The sequence below is a fragment of the Mobula birostris genome, chromosome 16 (genome assembly GCF_030028105.1).
Source record: "Mobula birostris isolate sMobBir1 chromosome 16, sMobBir1.hap1, whole genome shotgun sequence".
NCBI classification, from domain to species: Eukaryota; Metazoa; Chordata; class Chondrichthyes; order Myliobatiformes; family Myliobatidae; genus Mobula; species Mobula birostris.
In genome coordinates, this window is record NC_092385.1 from 9,970,641 (window position 1) to 9,995,588 (window position 24,948).

Sequence of the window (24,948 nt, forward strand, 5' to 3'; positions counted from 1 at the left end):
GTGATATATGTACAAACTGTATATGTAATGTAAATGGATTTTATATTTAGACTTGGGTCCTATCCCCAAGGTGGCTCATTATATAGATACAAATATTCCAACATCTGAAATCCAAAGAACATCTGACTCTGAGGATTTCAGATAAGGAGTGCTCAACCTGCACCAGAAACTAATAGGGAATGGATTGATAAGATTGGGTGGCCAGAACCCCAGTGTTCTAAAGTTATACAGCATGGAAACAGGCCTTTAGGTCCAACTTATTTAAGTCAATCAAGATGTCTATCCAAGCTGGTTCCATTTGTCATTATTTGGCCCGCATCTCTCTGAGCTTTTTCTGACCATGTACTTATCTAAATACCATTTAAACATTGTAATTGTAACCAGCCTTACAACTTCCTCTGGCAACTCATTCTACAACCCTCTGTGTGGAAAAAGTTTCCCCTCTGGTCCTTATTAAATCTTTCCCCTCTCACCATAAATCCATGTCCCCAGGCTTAAGACACACCTGACCCTGGAAAAAGACTTAAGACCATCCAGCTTATCTATATAGCCACATGATTTTTATATACCTTCTATTAGATGGCCCCTCAGCCTCCTACACTGGGACAAAAAGTCCCAGCCTGTCCACCCTTTCCTTGTGACTCAAGCTCTCAGTAACATCATCATGAGCCTTTGCAGTGTTTCCAATTTAATTACATCCTATAGCTTGGCAATCAGATTGCGCACAGTACCCCAAGTGTGGTATTGCCAATGACTTGTGCAATTGTAACATGACATCCCATCTCCTAAAGTGATTGCCTTGACCAATAATGGCAAGTGGGTTAAATGTCACCTTCACTACCCTGTCCACATGTACCTATTCCTCTATCTATTCCTCTTGCTCTGTCTGCTCTACAGCACTCTTCATGCCTTAATACACATTGTGTATGCCTTGGCTTGGTTTAACTTGCCAAAATACCATACCTCTCACTTGACCCAAGTCTACCATTCCTTGGTCTTTTCCAGCTGTTCATCTAGACCCTGTTGAAGTTTTGGGTAACCACCTTTGCTACACAATTGATTTTGGTGTTATCTGTAAACTTAGTTACCATGTCACTATTAATTCTTGAAAAGAATTTAAAATCTCTTTTGAGAGGGCATTCAGAATGTGATGGAGCATTTCAGTTATAAGCAGGGTTTGAAGAAGAGGAGACATGATAGAGGTGCATAAAATATATGAAGAGTGTCAATGGGTGTTGATGGGGTAAACTGCAGGGAACCTTTCTTAACAGTGGTGAATAAAACTGGAGGACATAGATTTGGGGTAAGAGAAAGAGGTTTAGAGGAGATTTGAGGGGAATTTTTTTCCACTAAGCATGTTATCAACATGTTTAGTAAGTTTGTGGATAACGACTCCCAAATGGTGTGTAGTGAGTAATTAGCACTAAAATGCATTATCTGAGACAGTGGTGGAAACGGTCACTGAGAGTGTTTAAGTGTCTACACAAGCACTTGAATTGCCTTAGTATAGAAAGCTATGGGCCAAGTGGTGGAAGGTGGGACTAATACAGAGGTGGACCGAATTATCTGTTCCTTGCCATATGGAGAGTTACTTTTTAAAAGGGCTTATTTACAGAAGGGGGAAAGGATTCAACAGAGTATGGTGGGAGGAAACTTGTTTGGAGCAAAAATGTTTTAAATAGCTCAGGTTTAATCAAAGATGTGTTTCTGTGTTATAAGTACTTTGAATTAATGCATGTGTGCTTTAGCAGAGTGTGATTGTTCTGTCATGTCTCAAGATACTTGTTTGTGTATGGCGAGGTGATAAAGGGAGAAATACTGTTGTGTAAAGACAATTCCATGTAAAATGCTATTTAGTTCTGTGGTAGTCAGAGGGTTAAATCACAAAACAGAAGAATAGACTTTGATTTGAATTGGAGCCAACATTTGGAGATTGCAGCAAATAAGGATGGTTAATGATCTGTGAAGTTCTTGAGAATGTCAGAAAAATATGTAAGTAAGGAGATTGATAAGACTTAACTGAATGGTGGGTCTCCGGAATTGTTTAATCATAGGATGATGTAAGTGAACATGAGGTAACTGGAGGGCACAGTTTTAGCACAAGACAGGAGAAATTTAGAGGAAATCTGAGGGGTGAGTTTTCCCCACAGACAGGGATAGTACATATCTGAAATGCGCAGCCTCAGAGGAGGTGATTGAGGCACATATAATTGCAATGTTAATGATGTTTGGATAGGTACTTGGATAAGAAGGCTGTATTGGGATAATACAGGCAAATGGGATAGGCAATATGCTTGGCATCGGTCTTGGCCAAATCGTTGCAAAGTGAGTGTCTTGTGATAGTGAAATAAACAACGAATTGATTCTAAGGCATCTATAGAATCAATAGTCGGCAGAAGAGCTAGCTGTTACTAAAGGTATTAAAGGAAGTTTGGACTACAAAATACCCAAATTGTTTCGACCCACTTGAAGTGAAACCCTTGTGTTAACTGTTATGAACTATCAATTTCCAGCTCTGCCATATCTGATTTGACTCATTGATTATGACTGTGATGCTGTGCAGTAGAAAATGGCTGTGATACTCTGACACCTCAGTTGAGCTGCAACAGAACAGGGTGGGTGTGTCCTGCACTAGACTGTTACCAGTGAGATAGAAAATGCATGGCAAAAGGGCAATGTTACAACAGTCATGCAGGACTTCAATATGCAGGTAGATTGGGAAAATCAAGTTGGTGCTAGATTCCAGAATGGGGAATTTTGAGAGTGCCTGTTAGATTTTTTTTTGTTTGGAGCAGCTCGTGGTTGAGCCCACTAGAGGATGAACTACTCTAGATTACATGTTGTGCAATAAACCAGAACTGATTAGAGACCTTACAGTAAAAGAACAGTTGGAGGCAAGTGATCATAATATGATTGAATTCACCTTGAAATTTGAGTAGGAGAAGCTAAAGTCAGATGAATCAGTAATATAGTGGAGTAAAGGGAATTACAGAGGCATGAGAGAGGAGTTGGCCAGAATTGATTGAAAAAGAACACTGGCGGGGATGACGGCATAGCAGCAATGGCTGGAATTTCTGGAAGCAATTTGGAAGGCATAGTATATATACATGCCAAAGAGGAAGAAGTATTCTAAAGGAAAGATGACACAACTGTGGCTAACAAGAGAAGTCAAAGCCAATGTATAAGCCAAAGAGAGGGTATATAATAGAGCAAAAATTAGTGGGAGGTTAAAGGATTGGGAAGCTTTTAAAAACCAACAAAAAAAGTCATTAAAAAGGTAAAGATGGAATACTTTTGTAAGCCAGCCAATAATATTAAAGGTGATACCAAAAGTTTCTTCAGATACGTAAAGTGTAAAGGAGAGGCAAGAGTGGATATCAGGCTGCTGGATAACGATGCTGGAGAGGGAGTACTGGGGGATAGTGAAGTGATAGATGAACAAGTATTTTGCATCTGTTTTCATGGTGGAAGGTGCTAGCAGTATGGTGGAAGTTTCGGGGGTCAGTAAGTGTGTGAAGTTATGATAACTAGATAGGTTCTTGGAAAACTGAAAGGTTTGAAGGTAGGTAAGTCACCTGGACCAGATGATGTACATCCCACAGTTCTGAAAGAGGTGGCTGAAGAGAATGTGGAGGCATTAATAATGATCTTTCAAGAATCACTAGATTCTGGAATGGTTCTGGAAGACTGGAAGATTGCAAATGTCACTCCACTCTTCAAGAAGGAAGGGAGACAAGAAAGGAATCTATAGGCCAGTTAGTCTGATCTCAGCGGTTGGGAAGATGTTGGAGTCGATTATTAAAGACGAGGTCTCAAGGTTCTTGGAGGCACATGGTAAAATAGGCCATAGTCCTGATGAAGGGTCTCGGCCTGAAACGTCGACTGCACCTCTTCCTAGAGATGCTGCCTGGCCTGCTGCGTTCACCAGCAACTTTTATGTGTGAGGCCATAGTCAACATGGTTTCCTCAAGGGAAAATCTTGCCTGCCAAATCTGTTGGAATTCTTTGAAGAAATAATAAGCGGCATAGACTAAGGAGAATCAGCTGATGTTGTCCACTTGGATCTTCCAAAGACCTTTGATAAGGTGCCGCACATGAGGCTGCTTAACAAGCTGCGAGCCCATGGTATTACAGGAAAGATTCTAGCATGGATAAAGCAGTGGCTGCTTGGCAGGAGGCAAGGAGTGAGAAGAAAGGGAGCCTTTTCTGGCTAGCTGCTAGTGACTAGTTGTGTTCCATAGGGGTATGTGTTGGAACAGATTCTTTTTACGTTATATGTCAATGATTTGGATGATAGAATTGATGGCTTTGTTGCAAAGTTTGCAGATGATACGAAAATAGGTGGGGGGCAGGGAGTTTTGAGGAAGTGGAGAGGCTACAGAAGGACTTGGACAGATTAGAAGAATGGGCAAAGAAATGGCAGATGGAATACAGTATCAGGAAGTGTATGGTCATGCACTTTGGTAGAAGAAATGAAAGGGTTGATTATTTTCTAAGTGGAGAGAAAATGCAAAAAACTGAGGAGCAGAGGGACTTGGGAGTCATTGTGCAGGATTCCCTAAAGGTTAATTTGCACATTGAGTCTATGGTGAGGAAGGCAAATGCAATGTTAGCAATCGTTTCAAGAGACTAGAATATAAAAGTAAGATGTAATGTTGAGAGTTTATAAGGCACTGGTGAGGCCTCACTTGGAGTATTGTGACCAGTTTTGGGCCCCTTTGCAAGGACTTGCTGCAACTGGAGAGGGCTCAAGGAGATTCATGAATATAATTCCAGGATTGAATGGCTTGTCATATGAAGAGCATTTGATGGCTCTGGGCCTGTATTCAGAAGAATGAGGATGATCTCATTGAAACCTGTCGAATGGTGGAAAGTCTTGATAGAGTAGATGTGGAGAGGATGTTTCTTACGGTGAGAGAGTCCTAAGACCCGAGGGCACATCCTCAAAATAGAGGGGTGACCATTGAGAATGGGGATAAGGAGGAATTTCTTTAGCCAGAGATTGGTGAAACTGGAATTCTTTGCAACAAGCAGCTGTGGAGGCCAAGTCATTATGTATATTTTAAGGCAGAGGTTGATAGATTCTTGTTTGGTCAGAGCATGAAGAGATAAGGGGAGAAGGCAGGAGATTGGGACTGAGAGGAAAATTGGATCAGCCACAATGAAATGGTGGAGCAGTCTCGATGGGCCAAGTAGCCAAAATCTGTTCCTATATCTTACAGCCTTGTGGTCTTATTACCTCTCTTGCTGAACTCTGTAAATGCATGACATTGTGGTAATACACAGAAACCTGCGGGGTGGGGGGGGGCGCTGGTGTTCGGTTTAGTTCCTTCAGATGTCTGTAAGGAGAAGGATTTTCCATCTGTGAATGTATGGGCTTCCTCAGGTGCTCCAGCTTCCTCCCACATTACAAAGGTTATTGGTCATTGTAAATTGTCTTGTGATTAGGTTGAGGGTTAAATAGGTGGCTTGCTCAATGATGTAGCTCATTGGGCCAGAAGGGCACGTTCCACGTTGTATCTCTGAATTTAAAAAAAAAGAGAACAGGCAAGTGAATTGGCTGTTTGGATTTTGAACTGGCTTGCCTATAGAAGACAGAGGGTAGTGGTCGAAGAAACTTGTTCTAGTCAAAGGTTTGTGATTAATGGCGTTCCTCAAAGATCTGCGCTGTGTTCTGCTGTTTGTAGTGTATATAAATGACCTAGATGAAAATGTAAATGAGTGGATTAGTAAATTAGTAGATGATATGAAGATTAGTGGTGTTGTAGATGGTGTTGAAGACTGGCAAAGAATACAGCGGGATGTGGATCAGTTGCAGATTTGGGTGGAGAAATGGCAGATGGAGTTTAATCTGACCAAATGTGAAGTATTGCACCTTGGTAGATTAAAATTTGAAGAGACAGTACACTGAAGGGCAAGACCCTTAATAGTGATGATGAGCAGAGGGACGTTGGGGTCCAAGTTCATAGGATGATTAAGAGGGCTTATGGAATGCTTGCTTTTATTAGTCGAGGCACTGAGTTCAAAAGTCAGGAAGTTATTTTACAGCTTAATGAAACCCTAGTTCGGCCGCATCTGGAGTATTACATACAGGTCTGTTCACCCCATTATAGGAAGGATATTGAGGCTTTGGAGAGGTGCAGAAAAGGTTTATCAGGATGCTGCCTAGATTAGAGGGCATTTGCTGTAATGACAGGTTGGACAAATTTGGGTTGTTTCCTCTGGAGAGGTGGAGGCTGAGCGGAGATCTGTTGGGGGTATATAAGATTATGTGAGACATAGATAGAACAGGCAGACTGTGTATTTTTCCCAGGGTTGAAACGTCTAGTACCAGAGGACATGCACTTAAGGTGAGAAGAGTAATTTCAAAGGAGATGTGAGAGGCAGCTAGTTTTTTAATTTGGAGGGAATAGTGGGTACCTGGAATGCATTGCCTGGGGTGGTGGTAGAGGCAGAAACATAAGAGACATTTAGATAGACACATAAATGTGAGGTAAGTAGAAGGGTATGGAATTTGTGTAGGCATAAGGGATAGCTTAGATGGCCATTTGGTTACTAATTTATTTGGTCTGGCACAACTTTATGGTCCAAAAGGCCTGTTCCTGTGCTGTACTGTTCAATGCTCCAACAAGTCTAGGACTTGAAGAACAAAGGGAAGCCTTGACTGAAACATGATAGTGGTTGCAGGTGTGTTGTACAGTGCGGAATGTGTGAATTCTTGGACCTTGTTTTCTCAGTTAAAAGTTTAAATAAAGCCAAGTATTCCATTCACCATTTCTAAGTGGTGTGAGTTCAGCACAACAGTTGTAATAACATTTTTTTCATGCTTTATCTCATAGACTTTTGACAATAAAAGATTTTTCGATGGAAAGATTTTTATCCAGTTCTGGTGCAGAGTTACTAAGTTGGAAATTATTATTTAAGGCCTCTTTCTTTGTTTTTGCATTTTCAGGTAGCTCGTTGCAAGCAGCTGATTTGTGATCCCAGCTACGCACCCAAACTGGTGAAGAAGGTTGGAAAGGTTATCAGGGTCATTTGCATCCTTAGCCATCCAATCAAAAACACTAATGATTGTCATTCCTGTCAGATTATCATCCCACAGATGCAGGTCAACAGGAAGTCAGGTAACATTTAATAGAACATAATTTGCATCTAAGATCATAAGACATAGATGCAAAATTATACCATTTGGCCCATCAGATTTGCTGCAGTATTCCATCATGGCTAAGTTATCTTCCCCCCCCCCCCCAACCCAATTCTTCTCCCTTCTCCCCATAGCTTTTGATACCTTATCAAGACCCTGTCAACTTCTGCGTTAATATACCCAATGACTTGTCCTCCACAGCTGTCTGTGGCTTTAGATTTACCACCTGGCTTAAGAAATTCCTCCTCATCTTTGATCTAAAGGGACATCCTATTCTGAGGCCTTGCCTTCTGGTTCTAGGCAATCCCACTGTTGGAAACATCCTTTCCATGTCCACTCTTTCTAGGCCTTTCAGTATTTGGTAAGCATGTACTTTAGTATGAAGGAAAGGGAAATGTGTAGGCTGGGTAGTATTTTTCTGGCAATTACATTAATATCTGCACAGTTGAAAATACAAACAAGTTGTACTGGTGTCACACGGGAAAATGGTGTACTATGAAAAGCTGAAGTTTCATCATCAGACTCTGACAAAGCAACAAACATCTGGCAATTTGTCAATTCACCACTGGCCATCATTGTATGAGTTAATGAAAGCAAAATACAGCAGAAACGTTGACACCTAAGCGATCACCAGTCATTACAATTTGCATGTGTCTCAGAATTTGGCACAGTGGTGTAGTGGTTTAGCATAATGCTATTACAGCACCAGCAACTGTGGTTCAATTCCCTCAGCTGCCTATAAGGAGCTTGTACGTTCTCCCCATCACTGCATGGGTTTCTTCCAGATGCTCTGGTTTCCTCCCACATTCCAAAGACATACAGGTTTTTAGGTTAATTGCTCACATGGCCTTGCTGACAAGGCCTGCTACTGTGCTGTATCTCCAAATAAAAATAGAAACCATCTTGCTCTGCACAGTTGAACATCCTGTTTGCTCCGTGTCCAAGTTTAAACTTAAGGATCAGTGGCTTCGGGTAGTCACAGGACTGCTGGTGTCTGTCTAATGGTACCTCGACAGAAATGTATGACATCCTGAAAGGAAAAGTCAGAATGTCAAACATACCAGAATTGATTGTGGTTCAGTGCCAAGCATAAAACACAGGACAATACCATAACAGATAACACAATAGCAACCAGCAATTTATAGGACAATAGTGCAAACAGTCATGAGCAATCAGCAATTAGCAGAAAGGTCACATGTGCAAATGTCAATAATCAAACTTAAATGTGAACAGATGAACAGATTCATTATCAACAGAGCAAGGAGAGCAGGAAAGTTTTAAGTACATTTATTATCAAAGTATGTGTAAAATATACAGCCTTGAAATTTGTCTCCTTACAGGCGACCACAAAAGAGAAATCCAATTTTTTTTTTAAAAAGTCCACGAAACACCCAATGTGCAAAAAAAAAACCAAATCGTACAAAAGCAAGCAAATAACTGAAGTTCAAGAAGGTATGCCCACAGCCATGAAGCCAGTCATCACTGCAGCCAGTTAGGTCGCCCATTAATTCCAGGCTACGGCCTTAGTTCAGTGCAGAGATGAATAAACCTCATGGGGCAGCGAGCTGAATCAACCTATCCCTTGTCTCCGGCCCTGACACCCTGACTTTTTCCATTCTGGTTTGGCACTTAAATTGTTCCTTGCTCTCCAGACCAAAAGACTATTGTGCAGGGACAGTTTAGGTATTATACCTGAGTGAGTTTTATTGAGAAGCTGGATAGCTACAGGAAAGAAGCTTCAGAGCTGACGTGTTGTCCTGGTGGTAATGGACTTGTCGCTACTTCCTGATCATTATTTGATGAATAGGTCACTGCTATGGGTGGGTGAAGTCAGCAGTAATATTTTCAGCTGTTTTCTTCATTCTGGTGATGAATAGGTTTTTTAATGTCAGGATAAGGGAGAAGTATATGAATTGTTGTATAATTTTGCTGAATCACCTTGTGTTCTATGGAAAGTATTAACAAGTTAATTATTTCTTCAGATATCTATGTTTGCCTTGTATCATACACACACAACGTGGCAGCTGAAGGAAAGTACATCGCCATCGTTAGCACCACAGTGGAGACTAACAATCCTGAGAAGGAGGTTCAGCCGGCATTAGAGCTTTTGGAACCCATTGACAAATCGTAAGGCATTTCTCTATCTGAGATTGTAACAATGCTTGGATTAATGCACAGGGGTCTCTTACACACATCTTCCTCTAAACTTTCTTCCAAACCCCTCTATGTAATTTTCTCTTTGTACTTGCCTGGCTTTCCTTTATGTGTAGACCTCACAATTGTATTTGTGGGCTCCACGTTCTTTGGGTTAAGCAATTCCTTCAATAATCATTGAAATTACAAATAGCTATCTTAAATTGAATGGCCCATAAGTGAAAGTGACTTCTCAAGTTTGACCCTAGCAATGGACATGAAATAGACAATCGATGTGTGGTGTAGTAACGTGTGAAATGTATGTGTACAGCAATTACAGATGTGACAAGTACATTGTCTTTCGTAGCAAAGGTCTGGCTATTATTGGAGAAACAAAGTAAGGGAATCTTTGAGGCAATGTTAGATTTTAATCTCAGGTGCTACATCCACTCAACGTGAAGTAGGATATATTTGCTTTGCAGACTAGGTTCATTACAGGTTGTCTTCAGATTATGAATGCCCAATTTACGGGTGCGCATACTTAAGAACAAGCTGGGGTGTACCTGCATATGTTCATTCCAATGATCAGCACAACTAGTTTCCCCTCTCTCCACTTTTAGGTATTGTTCATGATATTGTCTTGTGTCTTTTGATGCCATTCATTACAACATCTGGAGAGGTGTGCTGGGCATATCAAGTGATTTTTGTCTATTTTGTGACTTATGGGCTTGTGTCAAAATGAACCCCATTAGTAGCTCTGGTTCAGCATGCAGATTGATTCTGGTAGTGAGAAGATTGTCCAGGAAAAAGAAACTAATCCTGGAGTTTAGACGAGTGATAAATGATTTTATTAATAGCTACAATATTCTGGGTATTTCCTCTAACTGGCGTACCCTTAACAGGGGCACTCTTGGGGCGGGGGGAAGGAAGGTCAACCATTTAGAAATGGGATGAGAAATTCATTGTTTCACTTAGGAATGTGCACCTCTGGAATTCACTCATGAGATAAGCGAGATGGATACATTTTCTGGATAATTAAGAAATTTGAGAATTTGGAGATTTAGCATGAAAATGAATTTGAGTTGCTGAATCTTATTGAGTGATATACAGCACTGTACAAAGGTCTTAGGCACATGTGTATAGTTAGGATGCGTAAGAGTTTTGTACAGTATTGTAGTAATTTTGTTTTGCACTGTACTGCTGCCATATATATTAAAAAAAAACAAATTTCATGACATGAGGGACCAACCTGATTCTCTATTGCAGACTGAGAGTGAGATCGGGGCAGGGAGAGAGGAATGATGGTCATGGTTGGGAAAAGGGGAAGGAAGAGGGGAGGGAATGGGAAGTACCAGAGAGACATTCTGTAATAATCAATAAACCAATTGTTTGGAATCAAATGACCTTGCCTGCTGTCTCAGGGCTGGCTGCACCACATCCCCTGCCCCAGCATTCCTTCTCTGCCACCTGTCCCACATTCTTCCTGCAGCACTCCACATTGACAAATACAGTACTGTGCAAAAGTCTTAGGCATCCTGCTATGTATATGTGTGTCTTAAGGCTTTTGCACTATACTGTATATAGTGTATACCTGCTTCTATTTATTTTTGAGATCCTTGAAGGAAGGGAAACCAAACTGCCTTCCTCAGCATCTCACTTAGCTGCTGTGGAATAACCAGCATTAAAAGTGAACAAGCCAGTAGAGGGACCCTTTCACTTGTGACTGAATCAGTTACGTTCCTACTCTTCTGTATACATCCTCAAGTCCTTTTGTCTTTGATCTCTCTTCAAACTCTGTTCTCTGGAAACTAATCCCTTCACCCCAACCCCACTTTATATGAGCGGTCTTGAGAGTGAAATGCTATTTGTGACCTTTGGTTGTGTATCATCGCAGGGGCACAACTAGTAGAGCTAATGTCTTGAGTTCAGAAGAGCTGGGTTTAATCCTTGGCCATGTAATCTTCGTCTATTCTCCCTGTGACAGCATGGATTTCTTCCAAGTACTATCAGTTTCGAAGTTCAAAGTACATGTATGTTTCCATATACAATCCTGAAATTCGTTTTTTGCCGGCATTCACAGTAAATACAAAGAAACAGAATAAAAAAGCAACCCACAACAATACTGACAAACAATTATGTGCAAAAGGCAACAAACTGCAAATACAAAAACAAACAGCATAATTATCATAAATAAACAATAAATATTGAGAACTTGAGATGAAGAGTCCTTTAAAGTGAATCCATGTGTTGTGGGAACAGTTCAGTGTTAAGGTGAGTGAGGTTGTGTGAAGTTATCTGCTCTGGTTCAGGAGTGTGATGATTGAGGGCTAATAACTAGGGGTAATGTAGTTTCCACTTGTATCTCAAACGTATAGATTAATTGGCTACTGTAAGTTGTGCCTAGGGCCATAGGTGAGTAGTAGACTCTGGGGAGAGCTGATCAGAGTGAATAGAGGGGTTAATGTAAATATGTGCTTGATGGCCAGCACAGGCAGAAGGGCCTGCTTCTGTGTTATATTACTCTTAAAACAACTGTCTTTCTTTCCAGATCCATTGTTTCTAGTACTGCTTCAGTTCAGTCACTGACGGAAGCCTGTACATGTAACACCTTGTGCTTGACTTGTCCAATACTTTCCTATATGGTCTTCATTCCTGTAACTTTCAAAATCTTTGTGTTATATAAAACTGGCCATGCTTTTTCTTATCACCCATATTGACCCCTAGTTAAAGGTCCCTATTTTAAAATTATCATCCATGTTCTCATCACCCTCTCTGCTACCTTTTACAAATCTGCTTCTAAAATGTTTTAGAACTTCTTCAATTCTCACTGACACCTCAGCTGCCAAAGCCTGATGCTCGCTCTTAAATTTCACGACCTGCACCTCTTTTCTCCTACACTGAACTAAAAACCTTACTCTTTGAATGGTTGGGTCGTCTATGAAGATAGGTTGAGTGAGCTATGGCTTTTCTCTTCAGAGCAGAGGAGGATGAGAGATGACTTAATGATAAGAAACATAGATGGAGTACATAGCCAGAGATTTTTTTATGCCATGGACCAATTACGCTAAGTAAGGGAGCTGAGGGCCCCAGGTTGGGAGCCCCTGCTTTAAGGTGATTGGAGGGAAGTATATGGGAGGAGGTGAGGATTGGTTTCATATTTTGATTTGATAATGCTGCCTGAATCTCTGTTCGAGATTTTGGATTGCTGTATATTTTGTTACTTAGACATCAAAAACCTCTAATTTGCATTTATTTTTCCAGGTTTGTTTCGATCAGTGACTTGCACCAGCCAACAGATGATGGAAAAGAAAGTCAGGTAGGGAGATGATGATTGCAATGAATGAAAATGGGTGTTGCTAACTAATTCAACAACCCTAAAGTGTGCCGAAACTCCTGTCAAAATAAAGCTTCTGAAATGTGGCCAGGAACTCAATTTTACATGGTTTTCCAAATAGCATTAGAAAGCCCGAGTTCAGATCACTGAAGCTGCTAGTGTTTATCAGTGGATAAGATTCTTTACTGTAAAGAAATACAAAAGTGAAACCACCCGTTCAAAGTAATTTCATTATCAGAGTATGTGTATGTCACCGTATACTACCCTGAAATTCATTTAATTGCAGACAATCAAAGTAGCACAAAGAAATACAATTGGATCAATGGAAAAACTACACAGACTGACAAACAACCAATGTGAAATGGTGCAAATAGAAAATAAGTAATAATTAATAATGCTGAGAACATGAGTTGTAGAGTCCTTTAAAGTGAGTCCATTAGGTTGTGGGTTCAGTTCAGTGTTGAGGTGAGTGAAGTTCAAGCATGCAGAGTCTTGGTAACTGTCGCAGGCACTGGCTGAAACCACCTCAGCATCTCCCCATTCCAGGTCCCCCTCCACTGAAAGGTTTGGAGATGCAACCCAGCCAGGAATAAAAATTGATGACCTGAGACATGCAGGTTTGAGTGACTGACTGTCTTGAAATCTGTATTATTTGCTTGAAGATTTGCTGGGTTAACCATGTGTGAACAATTGTATAAGTTGGTAACTTGGTCCTGACGTGATGTGTAAAGTTGTGGACTATATATTCTGCCTTGGACTTTGCTTCAGTATTCTAGGTTAGAACGTGGAAGAAGTGTTGGGGGGTTTAATATCAATGAGCCATGTGTTCAAACACCGTCAATAAAACTGAGTTTATTTTATTTGAGAGATACAGCACAGTAATGGGCCTTTCCGTCCCAATGAGCCTGTGCTGTCCAGTTACACCCGTGTGACCAATTAACCTAGTAACTTGTATGTCTGTGGAGTCTGAGAGGGAACAGGAGCACCCAGAGGAAACCTGTGCAATCATAGGGAGAACGTACCAACTCCTTACAGACTGTGGAGGAATTGAATCCAGGTTGCTGGCACTCTAATAGAATTATGCTAACCATTATACTACTGTGCTGCACCTCAGTCCTTTTACAGTTCCAGCAACCCAGGTTCAATCCTGACCTCCAATGCGGTCTGTGTAGGGTTTGCATGTTCTCCCTGTGACCTCATGTATATCTACTTTCCTCCCACGCCCCAAAGACCTATGGGCTGATGGCTAATTTGCAGCTGTAAATTGCCCCTCGTATAGTTGAATGGTAGCAGCTGGGGAAAAATTAGTAATGTGGGGTGAATAAAGGAAGGGTTTCTCCGGTTAGTGGGAAATCGCGTACGAGGCAAGTTACAGCAGTGGTTTGCCATTGCCTTCTGTCGGGTGAGTTTTTTTCAAAAAGATCACCAGCACGGATGAAAAGCATGTAGGGGAGCCGGCAGGATTTGAACTGGGGACCGCATGCCCCATAGTCCAGTGCAGATGCCACTACGCCACCAGCCAGGTAAGGTGAATAATGGGGATAGATTAGTTGGGGATTGAAACTGCATTATGAACTGGTCTAGACTCTTATGGGCCCGACCATCTCTTGTGTCATAAGGAGATGTCCAACCTGGAAAAGAAATTGCGTCGCAATAGGATACAAAATGTAACAGAATCTCAGTCCTGCAAGGAACAAACTTAGTTACTTGAGATGGACAGGTTTGCTAGCAAGGATTTACTAATCTCAAAACATTTCCAATTTTGTTAGTTAACCTATCATTCTGCAGCTTGTAAGGCCCCACAGCAGAGAAGATGAGGAAGGGTTGAGGTGATACTCAAGTTCGTTACAATGAAAAATCACTGGTAAATGAGGCGCAAAGTTTGCAGCAATTGCTTTTTCTGAAAGAAAAATATGGTGATGAAAACTTGCGCACTCGGCCAGTTTACTAAGTACACCTACTTGTTGATGCAAATATCTAATCAGCCAATCATGTGGGGGTAGCCCAATATGTAAAATCATGCAGACATGGTCAAGAGGTTCATTTGTTCAGATGAAACAGCAGAATGGGGAAGAAAGATGATTTAAGTCACTTTGACAGTAGAATGACTGTGTCATAAAGAGTGGTTTGAGTATCTCAGAAACTGCTGAGCTCCTGGGGTTTTCACGCACAACAGTCTTTACAGTTAACAGAGAATGGAGCGATACACAGAAAACATTCAGTCAGTGGCTGTTTTGTGGGCAAGAGCGCTTCGTTAATAACAGAGGTCAGAGGAGATAGGCCAGATTGGTTCAAACTGACAGGAAGGTGACAGTAAAAATAATCATGCAGTGTGCAGGAGATTATTTCTAAATGCACAACATGTTGAAACTTGAAGTGGATGGGCTTTAGCAGCAGCAGATCATGAGCATGCACTCAGTGGCCACTTTGTTGGGTCCCTCCTTTACCTAATAAAGTAGCCTCTGATTGTATTTTTACAGGATGAAAACTGGCCCTTTCGCCCAACTCTTCCATGCCAACTGTGTTGCCCAGCAAGTATGTCCCACCTGCCCATGGTTGGCCCATAGCCCTCTAAACCTCTCCATGTACTCACCTAGATCGCGTATGTCTCCATGACTGTTTAAGAGTTTGTTCTTTGCTTACAGATTTTCATCTCTAATTCTTACGATGCAACCACCCACTTTGAGACGACCTGTGATGACATAAAGAGCATTTACAAACGGATGACGGGCAGTGACTTCGACTTTGAGAACATGAAGCGCAAACAGAACGACGTGTTTGGAGATGATGCGTAGTATACGTACTCCACACTGCACTCCCTTCAGCAGCACTTTCACATGAGAATTACTGACAAAATCGTTAGTGGGTTAGATTGTTATTTACAGAAATACGTGCAGTTGTCCAAAGAAACTCCTGGCTCTTCGATCTGGTTTTCAAATCTTCTGCTTTTCTTCAGGTTGGGGGAAGGGGCGGGGAAGATGAATCAAGATTCTACGTTCAGTCTGGTCAGTGGCACCCTGTTGAGATTACTCATGGGTATCATACATTAGTATTGCTGTTACGGTGAAATCAGACTTGAGGCCCAGCTATCTGAAGCTTAGGGCTCCCTTTCACTAAATGCCTGATATTTGTATGTGAGTAAATTCCACATCTTCCGCTAAGTGCTGAATACCATTGCTATGAAATTTCCCTTCTCTGGCCCTGCCTCCATGCATAGTAGATCGACAGGCTAAGCATCCTTTTACACAACACTACAAGTGCATGGTTAAATCTACCGATAAAATCCAGTTAAGCCTTTGCTATTTTGTAAATATTTCTAATCAATGGGGAGGGGGAGAGAATGATTAGTATCTGCCTCAAATACTCCCGATGACTTGACCTCCACGAATCAAGAACCTGTCAACCTCCTCTTTAAACATATCCAGTGACTCCCACAGATTCACCATCCTATGGCTGAAGAAATTCCTCCTCATCTCAGCTCTAAAGAGATGTCTGTTATTTTGAGTCTGTGCCATTGGATCCTAGGCTCTCTCAATAATGGAAACATCCTTTCTATGCAGACCTTCCTGCTTTTAGTAAATTTTAATGGGATTTCCTCCCTCCCTCCCCCCCCCCCCCATTCTTTTGAACTTCCATTAAGTACAGGCTCAGAGACCTCATGCTCCTCATTCATTGAGCCTTTCATTCCCAGGATCATTCTTGTGAATCTTCACATCCATCCTGTCAAGGTTAAATGGGACCAGTTTGATGAGCACCTTGACTGTCATGGACATGTTGGGCTTGAAGGGCTTGTTTCCATGCTCTGTAATTAATGTAGAGTTCATTTAAATGGGTCAGCATAAACTCACTTGCATGCTGTATCGTTCTATCATTTTTATTTATTGAAAAACATTTATGGAATCTCAAACTTTGGAGATTTATACCAATCCGTTTCCATCAGGGCTAATTAAAGGATGCAGAGTGATATTAACGAGGGAAGATTTTTACTGAGCACGTTGTGAAACATTGGGGTTGTTTTTCTCCAGTAGAGGGATTGGGTCAGAGTGAGTTTTGGAGTATGTCTTTGGTAGAAGCTAGCACTTGTCCTTTTACTGAAAGGGGACCACTCTTTCTGTCTTTAAAGCCCCTGCCCCCCCCCCAACCATCCTCACCGCCTTTCTCTGAGCTCAGGTGAGTCAGAGAGAAACAAGTTGCAGTGACCTGAGCAGAGACCTCTGAATGAAGGACCAGAAAACCAAGGTTTTTCATTCTCAAAGTGTCATTATAATGTTACACCAGTTACTGCAACAGAGCAGACCAGGACTGAGTGGTGCAACAATGGATGCTAATCCTTGATTTTTTTTCCCACGGATTGAAAAATATTTATATTGGCCTGTCATCAATAGTTTGCATAAGCCCCTAGATGACGTCCTGTTTGAAGAAAAGGCAAAAAGCCACTTAATTCTTTTAGTTTTCTTTCACTGTTCTTAATACCAAATTGGCTGAAACACTGGTTGAAAACTGGAAACGTAGAGTGAAACGGAGGCAGGAAGGGAAGTCCAGAATCCTGAGAGTTGTTGTGGGTTCCAGGAACTAGATCCCAAAGAAGTTTATAAATCGCCTAATTTTTTAAAATGTAATGGCAGAAACATTTTCTCATGTGAAAGAGCAAGTAGACTGTTTTAATTAAAAAGGTTTAAAATAACTTGTTTATGATGTGACATAACTGGATTTGACTCAATGTGTATGGGTATAGCTCCTTAGTATCTCATGCTTTATAGAGAGTTTCTATCCTGTAGCTGAGAGCTTGCATTCTACCTGTGGTGAATACACTCGTATTTCCATGCACATTACCCTACATCTCCTATAGAGTAAAACTGGAAATGGCAGTCAGCATAATAACTTATTTATTCCCACACACTAGTTAACTAACTGGAGGAACTCCAGTCAGTATTAACTAGTTCTGCTTTGTTCTATCCTCTAGAAAGCTGTGTACACATGCAAGGCAAAATATTCCCATGACAGAATGACAACTTTATGAATTACCTTTACATCTTGTTTGTTTATTTGCTGGGTTCTCTAAGCTCCCTAAATTTCAAGGATTAATTTGATTTATTCTTGATTGGTAACTTACAGTAAACAATAATATTGTCCATACAATCTGGGGACCTCCTTGAAGATGGACTGAGAAGAACCAATGAGGAGTACTTTGAGGGATTGGGTCAGAGTGAGTTTTGGAGTATGTCTTTTGTGTCAGTAACTTGGACTGAGAAATTGAATGCACAGTGGTCTGTTTTGCATCTGATACCAACATAGGAATGACTTGCTAATAAGGCAGTGACTTGGACAAGATACATTAACTAGACATTAGAAGGTGTTTCACAAAGGGGTATCTTTCAGTTACACTACAAAATGAAGTGGTTAAAGACCAACTTGAAAGGGATCTCAGAATTTTATTAGAAGTGGATGCTAAACATACAAGCAGCAAAGGTTAAGTACGAAGCTCACTTCTTGAGTACTAGGCAGCATGGTGGTGTGGTGAGTAGAGCCATGAGTTCCCAGGTTCAGTCCTGACCTTTGTTTCTCCCTGAGTGTGTGGGTTTCCCTCAGGTGTTCCATCCCAGTTTCCTCCCCATCATGAAAACTTGCAGTCTAGTATGTTAATTGTTCACTAAAAATTTCCCTTTGTGTATAGGTGGGTTGTAGAATCTAATAGGGGTGCTGGTTGATAAGAATATGTGTGGAGATCCTGTCAGAGTGAGAAATGGCACTGGTATTTGGTTTCTCATTTCCTCCACTGAACATAGGAGTTGGTCAAAAATGTCACAGTGCAAGTCATTGTACTGGACTCTCAGCTCTCCAGTGTATCCAAGTTGCCCTACTTTGCCAGTAAGCTTTGCTGGCGAAGGCTTTCACTTCATCTTTACCTCATCCAATCAAACAAGACGAGCACCAGTGGAGAGTCAGTACCTTCACTGTAGAGGCCAGATGTTACTATCCATCTTGCATTTTTGTGTGGTGACACCATTCTCAGATCTTACTAAGTTTAATACAGTATCACTACAAATTTCCATCAATACCCAATAGGTCATTGTCAGTAGCATAACTACTATTTAAACCAAGTTGACAGAGAATGAGACTTCTTTAACGACAGCCGCATATCATAGTGTAATGGAGTGAACAGAGAACATTGTCAAAGCCCTGTTTAGTCAAGAGTCCAGTACTGGGGTTCCTGATGTTCTGTACCAATACAATTTTAAAAACTGATAAACATGCACAGAATTCTGGAGGAATTCAGCAGTTCAGGCAGCATCTTTGTAGGGGAATAAACAGTAGACATTTTGGGCCAAGGCCCTTCTCTGAAGTTCTAATGAAGGGTCTCGGCCCGAAGTCATAGTCATACTTTATTGATCCCGAGGGAAATTGGTTTTCGTTACAGTTGCACCAACCAAGAATAAACATAGCAATATAAAATCATAAATAATTAAGTAGTAACATGTAAATTATGCCAGGAAATAAGTCCAGGACCAGCCTATTGGCTCAGGGTGTCTGACCCTCCAAGGGAGGAGTTGTAAAGTTTGATGGCCACAGGCAGGAATTGCTTCCTGTGACGCTCTGTGTTGCATCTCAGTGGAATGAGTCTCTGGCTGAATGTACTCCTGTGCCCAACCAGTACATTATGTAGTGGATAGGAGACATTGTCCAAGATGGCATGCAACTTGGACAGCATGTTAACTGTTTATTCCCACCAGAGATGTTGCCTGAGCTGCAAAGTACCTCCAGCACTTTATGTGTTTTGCACTGACTTTCCACCATCTGCAGAATCTCTTGTGTTTACAATAAAAACGGATCAATTGGTTACTCGTAAGTTTACTGTTTGTGGGATTATGCTGTTTCTCAAACTTTGTCTTGTTTGCCTATATGATTCATGCCTTAGTAATTAATATATTTATTCTGGAATATCTGTGGGACAGCCAGAGATTTAGAAGGGCAATATCTGAATGCAATCCCAAAGAACAGTCATGGCTATGAAATGATGAACCTGCTTATTGAGAACTGGCAGAAAACTCCTTGTTGTGAACATTATAGACTGTTGGACCTTCGCTGGTACAAGCAACCTTTCATATAACAATTACAGCACGGAAACAGGCCATCTCGGCCCTTCTAGTCCATGCTGAACTCTTACTCTCACCTAGTCTCACCAACTTGCACTCAGCCTATAACCCTCCATTCCTTTCCTGTCCATATATCTATCCAATTTAACTTTAAATGACAACATTGAACCTGCCTTGCGGTTTTAGGCACTGAGTGTGCTGGCAGGTGTTCTTGACCCCTTTTTGGACCATGTTCATTGTCCAAACAAGCACAGTTTCCGACAGAGACCATTGGGTAATAAGAGAACCACCATCACCAACCTTCCACCTCAGCATTTCCCAGAATGTGGCCAAGTCAGGTTGGGATTTCTGCAGCATGGCTCTGCATTATCCAAACAATGTAGTGTACGTAGCTATAGATTTTGTGGGACCCTTAACTATCAACAGCAGAGGAAAGAAAAGGACAAGTCTATTTATGGTCAGAATGGTGTGATCACGGCACCCTGTCAATGAGGATTTTGTTTTATTCATTTTAAAGATTCTTGTGCTATAACATGATGGTGTTCGTAACCTATTCACAGATTCATATCTAAAAGTTCTGTCGGAATACATGCTTGCTGTGTGTCCACTGTTGCTCTCTGATGTAGAATTGCTTGTCTTAAATGGCTTGTGTATTGCTCTGTACTGTAAACACTGTTGTAAGAAACAGCTGACAACATTCTCCTATCCTGACCTGAATTATCAAATATTAAAGTATTTAAAAACTAAGGCAGTGATTCCTGTAGTTTCTGTTCAAATATGGTCACCTGATAAGGATCAAATATACTTTCCAGTTTCTAAGCCTTAACATTAAGTACTGTTATCTGTACCCATATTTCCAAATTACATTTCCTTTTCTGTTTCCTTATGACTATTTCCATGTTTACTTATGGCTTTTTCATGGGATTAAAATGTCTTAATACCGGAGGCATGCATTTAAGGTGGGGGGGGGGCAAGTTCAAAAGAGATGGGCAGGGCAAGTTTTTGCAGAATAGCAAATGCCTGGAATGTGTTACCTCAGGTAAGAGGAGGAGACCAATATGATGGAGATGTTCAAGAAGCTGTTAAAAATTTCTCCTTTGGAAATGGAAGGGTATGGATATTTTATAGCAGAAGGAATTAGTTTATTTGGGCATCTGATTACTAATTTAGTTTGGTACAACATGGACCAAAGTTGCCTGTCCAACATAATTGAAAGATGGATATACTTTATTGATCCCGAGGGAAATTGGGTTTTGTTACAGCCCCACCAACCAAGAATAGAGCATAAATAAAGCAATATAAAAACCACAAACAATCAAACAACAAAATGCAAACTATGCCAGATGGAAAATAAGTCCAGGACCAGCCTATTGGCTCAGGGTGTCTGACCCTCCATGGGAGGAGCTGCATAAGAGGTCATTTGGCCCATCAGGTCCATGCTGGTTTATGGAGTAATCCCATTCATCAACCAATATATCTGTTGGGTGTCTTTCCCACATCCCCATTCAACTTCTTGGATTCTGTCACTTCCCTACAAGCCAGGGACCAATTAACCCAGCTTAATAATCTGTTGGGCTGTGAGAGGAAACCCAGAGAGCACAGAAGTGAGGATTGGACCTCGATCGCTGGTGCTGTGGGGCAGCAGTGCCACCACCGGAACTTAATCCTCGCCGTGCTCATGAGTGACTTGTTTTCCTTGTTATTCAGGTGAGGTGAAGGAGAAGGAAAGGAGGGACACTTGTAAAATCATTCTTCTCTTCCCATCTCTGATTTCCTGTAATGTTGGAAGTGTTTGGATGTCAATTGGTACCTCTTCATTAAACTGTAATCATCGTCTGTTCTTGGTTGTTAGAGAGGAAAAGACATTTATACCAACATAGGAGATTCAATTCCCACTGCTGTCTGTAAGGAGTTTGTATGTTCTCCCCGTGACAGTGTAGGTTTTCTCCAGGTGCTCCACATTACAAAGATGTACAGGTGCTTGGGTGGCAAGGTTGTGGAGGCCAAGTCATTTGGTATATTTAAAGTGGAGGTTGATAAGTTCTTTATTAGTCAGGGCATCAAAGGCTATGGGGAGATGGCATGAGAATGGGGTTGAGAGGGATAATAAATTATCCATGATGGAATGGCAGGGCAGTCTTGATAGGCCGACTAGAAGTTCTGCTCCTACATCTTATGGGTTAGGGTTAGTAACTTGTGAGCATTCTGTGAAATGTGTCAATTGACATTTGCAGGCTGCCCAACACAATCTTCACTGATTTTGATTTGAGGTAAATGATGCATTTCACTGTATGTTTGATGCACATGTGACATATAAAGCTGATCTTTAAATTACTTTCACAGAATCACATAGGCCATTCAGCCCCCTGTGCCAGTACCAGCCCTTTGAACACTCCCCCCTCAATCAGTTCTGAGTTTCACTGTTGGTTCTCTCCAAGTGTATTTCCATCTTATGCAAGTCACACTTGCCCTCAGCCACATATTCCAGTCCCTATCAATTCTATTCCATAGATTTCCCTTCCCTGTTCCCTCCCCCTACTTTGCGACTTGAGCTAAATTATCTTAAACCTGTGTCTTTGAGTCACCCAATATTACAATCCAAATTCCTCAGTGCAACACTGATCTATCAAGCAGAGTGCGTCTGAAAAGCTAAAACCTCAGCTGTGCTGTACGTTCCCTCAGTAAATTTATTTTTAGACAAGGCAGCTGACAATCATCTTGTTTATTCAAATACTTGCAAGAAATGTTGCCAGCCTGCCATCCCTGACAATGAAGGCAGTTGATTTGTCATAGATCACACTTGATGAAGGGCCTCTGCCCAAAACATCAACTGTTTATTCCCTTCCATGGATACTGCCTGACCTACTGAGTTCCTCCAGCATTTTGTGTATGTGTGTGTTATTTAAGATGTCCAGTTCCTGCAAAACTTCTTAGATTTATCACCGGTTTTGTTTTCTGAGCTTCTTGTATGACTAACTTGGCAATCACTGATTGGAATTCGGTTCCCACTGCTGTCTGAAAGGAATTTGTAAGTTCTGTGTTTCCTCCGGGTGCTCCAGTTTACTCCCACATTCTTGCAACATACAACTTTTAGGTTAATTGGTCATATGGGTATAATTGGGTGGCACAGGCTTATTGGGCTGGAAGAGCCTTTTACCATGCTGTATCTCTGAATAATACAATAATGAGGGAGATTATGAGGTCAAGAGTGATAATGGTTTGTAGGTGGGAAGGGGCTGTCACCATATCTTATCTCTAAATTAAATAAAGTTTAGTTCAAAGTAAAGTTATTATCAAAGTACATATTGGTCACCATATACAACCCTGAGATTAATTTTCTTGTAGGCATACTCAGTAAATCCATAGAATAATAATCATAACAGAATTAATGAAAGACCACCCAACTTGGGGTTTGAACCAGTGTGCAAAAGACAACAAGCCATGTCAGTACAAAAAGTAAGAGTAATAATAAATAACGAGAACATGAGATGAAGAGTCCTTGAAAGGGAGTCCATTGGTTGTGGGAACATTTCAATGTTGGGGCAAATGAAGTTATCCCTTTTGGTACAAGAGCCTGATAGTTGAGGGGTAGTGATTGTTTCTGAACCCGGTGGTGTGAGTCCTGAGGCTCCCGTACCTTCTTCCATCAGGCAGCAAAAAGAGAGCATAGCCTGGGTGGTGGGGATGATGAGTGCTGTTCTCCTGTGATAGGGTTTCATGTAGATGTGCTCAATGGTTTACCCGTGATGTACTGGGCCATATCCACTACTTTACGTAGGGTTTCCATACCAGGCTGTGATACAACCAGTAAATATACTCTCCACAACACATCTATAGAAATTTCCCATATAGTATCCCATATTCCCTTTTCAAGACCTTAGCTACCTGTGCACTTGTATTTTACACTAGTTATTTTTGCAATTTCTGCTTCAAATTTCATGACATATGTCAGTGATGATAAACTTGATTTTGATTCAGACTTGTAAACTGAGACCTTTTTTTTCCTCTGAGTTCTTCCTCAGGACGCTACAATTCATTGTTTGTAGTCTGCCATCATTAACCTTCCCAAAGTTCACTATCAGGATTAAATTCTGTCTGCCGTCACTTTGCCCATTTCACCAACAAGCATTTCCAGGCAGGAGAGGAGAATGAGTGGGTGGCGGGGCTCCCATGCAGCTGCCTCCCCCGTCTTTTCAGATGATGCGGACCTGCATTGCAGCTTTGTTGGCATGGTACTGAGGAACTGGTACTGTTTAGGTTCAGTGTTGTCACAAGTACCAATATACAGTGGAAAAACTTGCCTCATATGCTGAACAACACTAACAAAGTAGTGAAGGAACTCAGGTCAGGCAGCATCTATGGAGGGGAATGAACAGTTGATGTTTCAGGCCAAGACCCTTCATTGGGACTTTTGTGGTCCTGATAAAGGGTCTCGACCTAAAACATTGACTGCTTATTCCCCTCCAGAGATGCTGCTTGTCCTGCTAAGTTCCTCCAGCATTTTGTGTGTGTTACTCAAGATTTCCAGCATCTGCAGAATCTTTTAGGTCTTGCATACTGTTTATATAGATCAAATCCTTACACAGTGCACTGAGGTAGAACAAGGTTAAAAAAAAACAAGTAACAATGCAGAATAAAGTGTAACCGCTGCAGAGAAAGTGCAGTGCAGGTAAATGAGAAAGCTGAAAGATCAGCAGATGCAAGAGGAGATTTACAAGGATGTTGCCTGGATTGGGGAGCATGCCTTATGAGAATAGGTTGAGTGAACTCGGCCTTTTCTCCTTGGAGCGACGGAGGATGAGTGGTGACCTGACAGAGGTGTACAAGATAATGAGAGGCATTGATCATGTGGATAGTCAGAGGCTTTTTCCCAGGGCTGAAATGGCTAGCACAAGAGGGCATAGTTTTAAGGTGCTTGGAAGTTGGTACAGAGGAAATGTCAGGGGTAAGTTTTTTACTCAGAGAGTGGTGAGTGCGCGGAATGGGCTGCTGGCAGCGGTGATGGAGGCGGAAAGAATAGGGTCTTTTAAGAGACTCCTGGATGGCTACATGGAGCTTAGAAAAATAGAGGGCTATGAGTAAAGCCTAGGTAGTTCTAAGGTAGGGACATGTTCGGCACAGCTTTGTGGGCTGAAGAGCCTGTATTGTGCTGTATGTTTTCTATGTTCTATGTTCTATCACAACTTGTGATGTCGAGAGTCTACCTTATCATACCAGAGTCTGATTACAGCAGGGCAAAAGGT

The 24,948-nt window shown here is 41.4% G+C and overlaps 1 protein-coding gene across 1 annotated transcript in view; it reads left to right on the forward strand.

The window, feature by feature from the left end:
- The window catches only part of LOC140210976 (rab GDP dissociation inhibitor alpha-like), a 55,158-nt gene extending 34,706 nt beyond the window's left edge, over positions 1–20,452 (forward strand). Inside the window, exons 8-11 of the mRNA XM_072280288.1 lie at positions 6,953–7,124; positions 9,127–9,271; positions 12,539–12,593; positions 15,257–20,452. Of these exons, the coding sequence (XP_072136389.1) occupies positions 6,953–7,124; positions 9,127–9,271; positions 12,539–12,593; positions 15,257–15,406 (522 nt within the window). The 3' untranslated portion in view covers positions 15,407–20,452. The remainder of the gene's footprint in view (positions 1–6,952; positions 7,125–9,126; positions 9,272–12,538; positions 12,594–15,256) is intronic.
- The last annotated feature ends 4,496 nt before the right edge of the window (positions 20,453–24,948 follow it).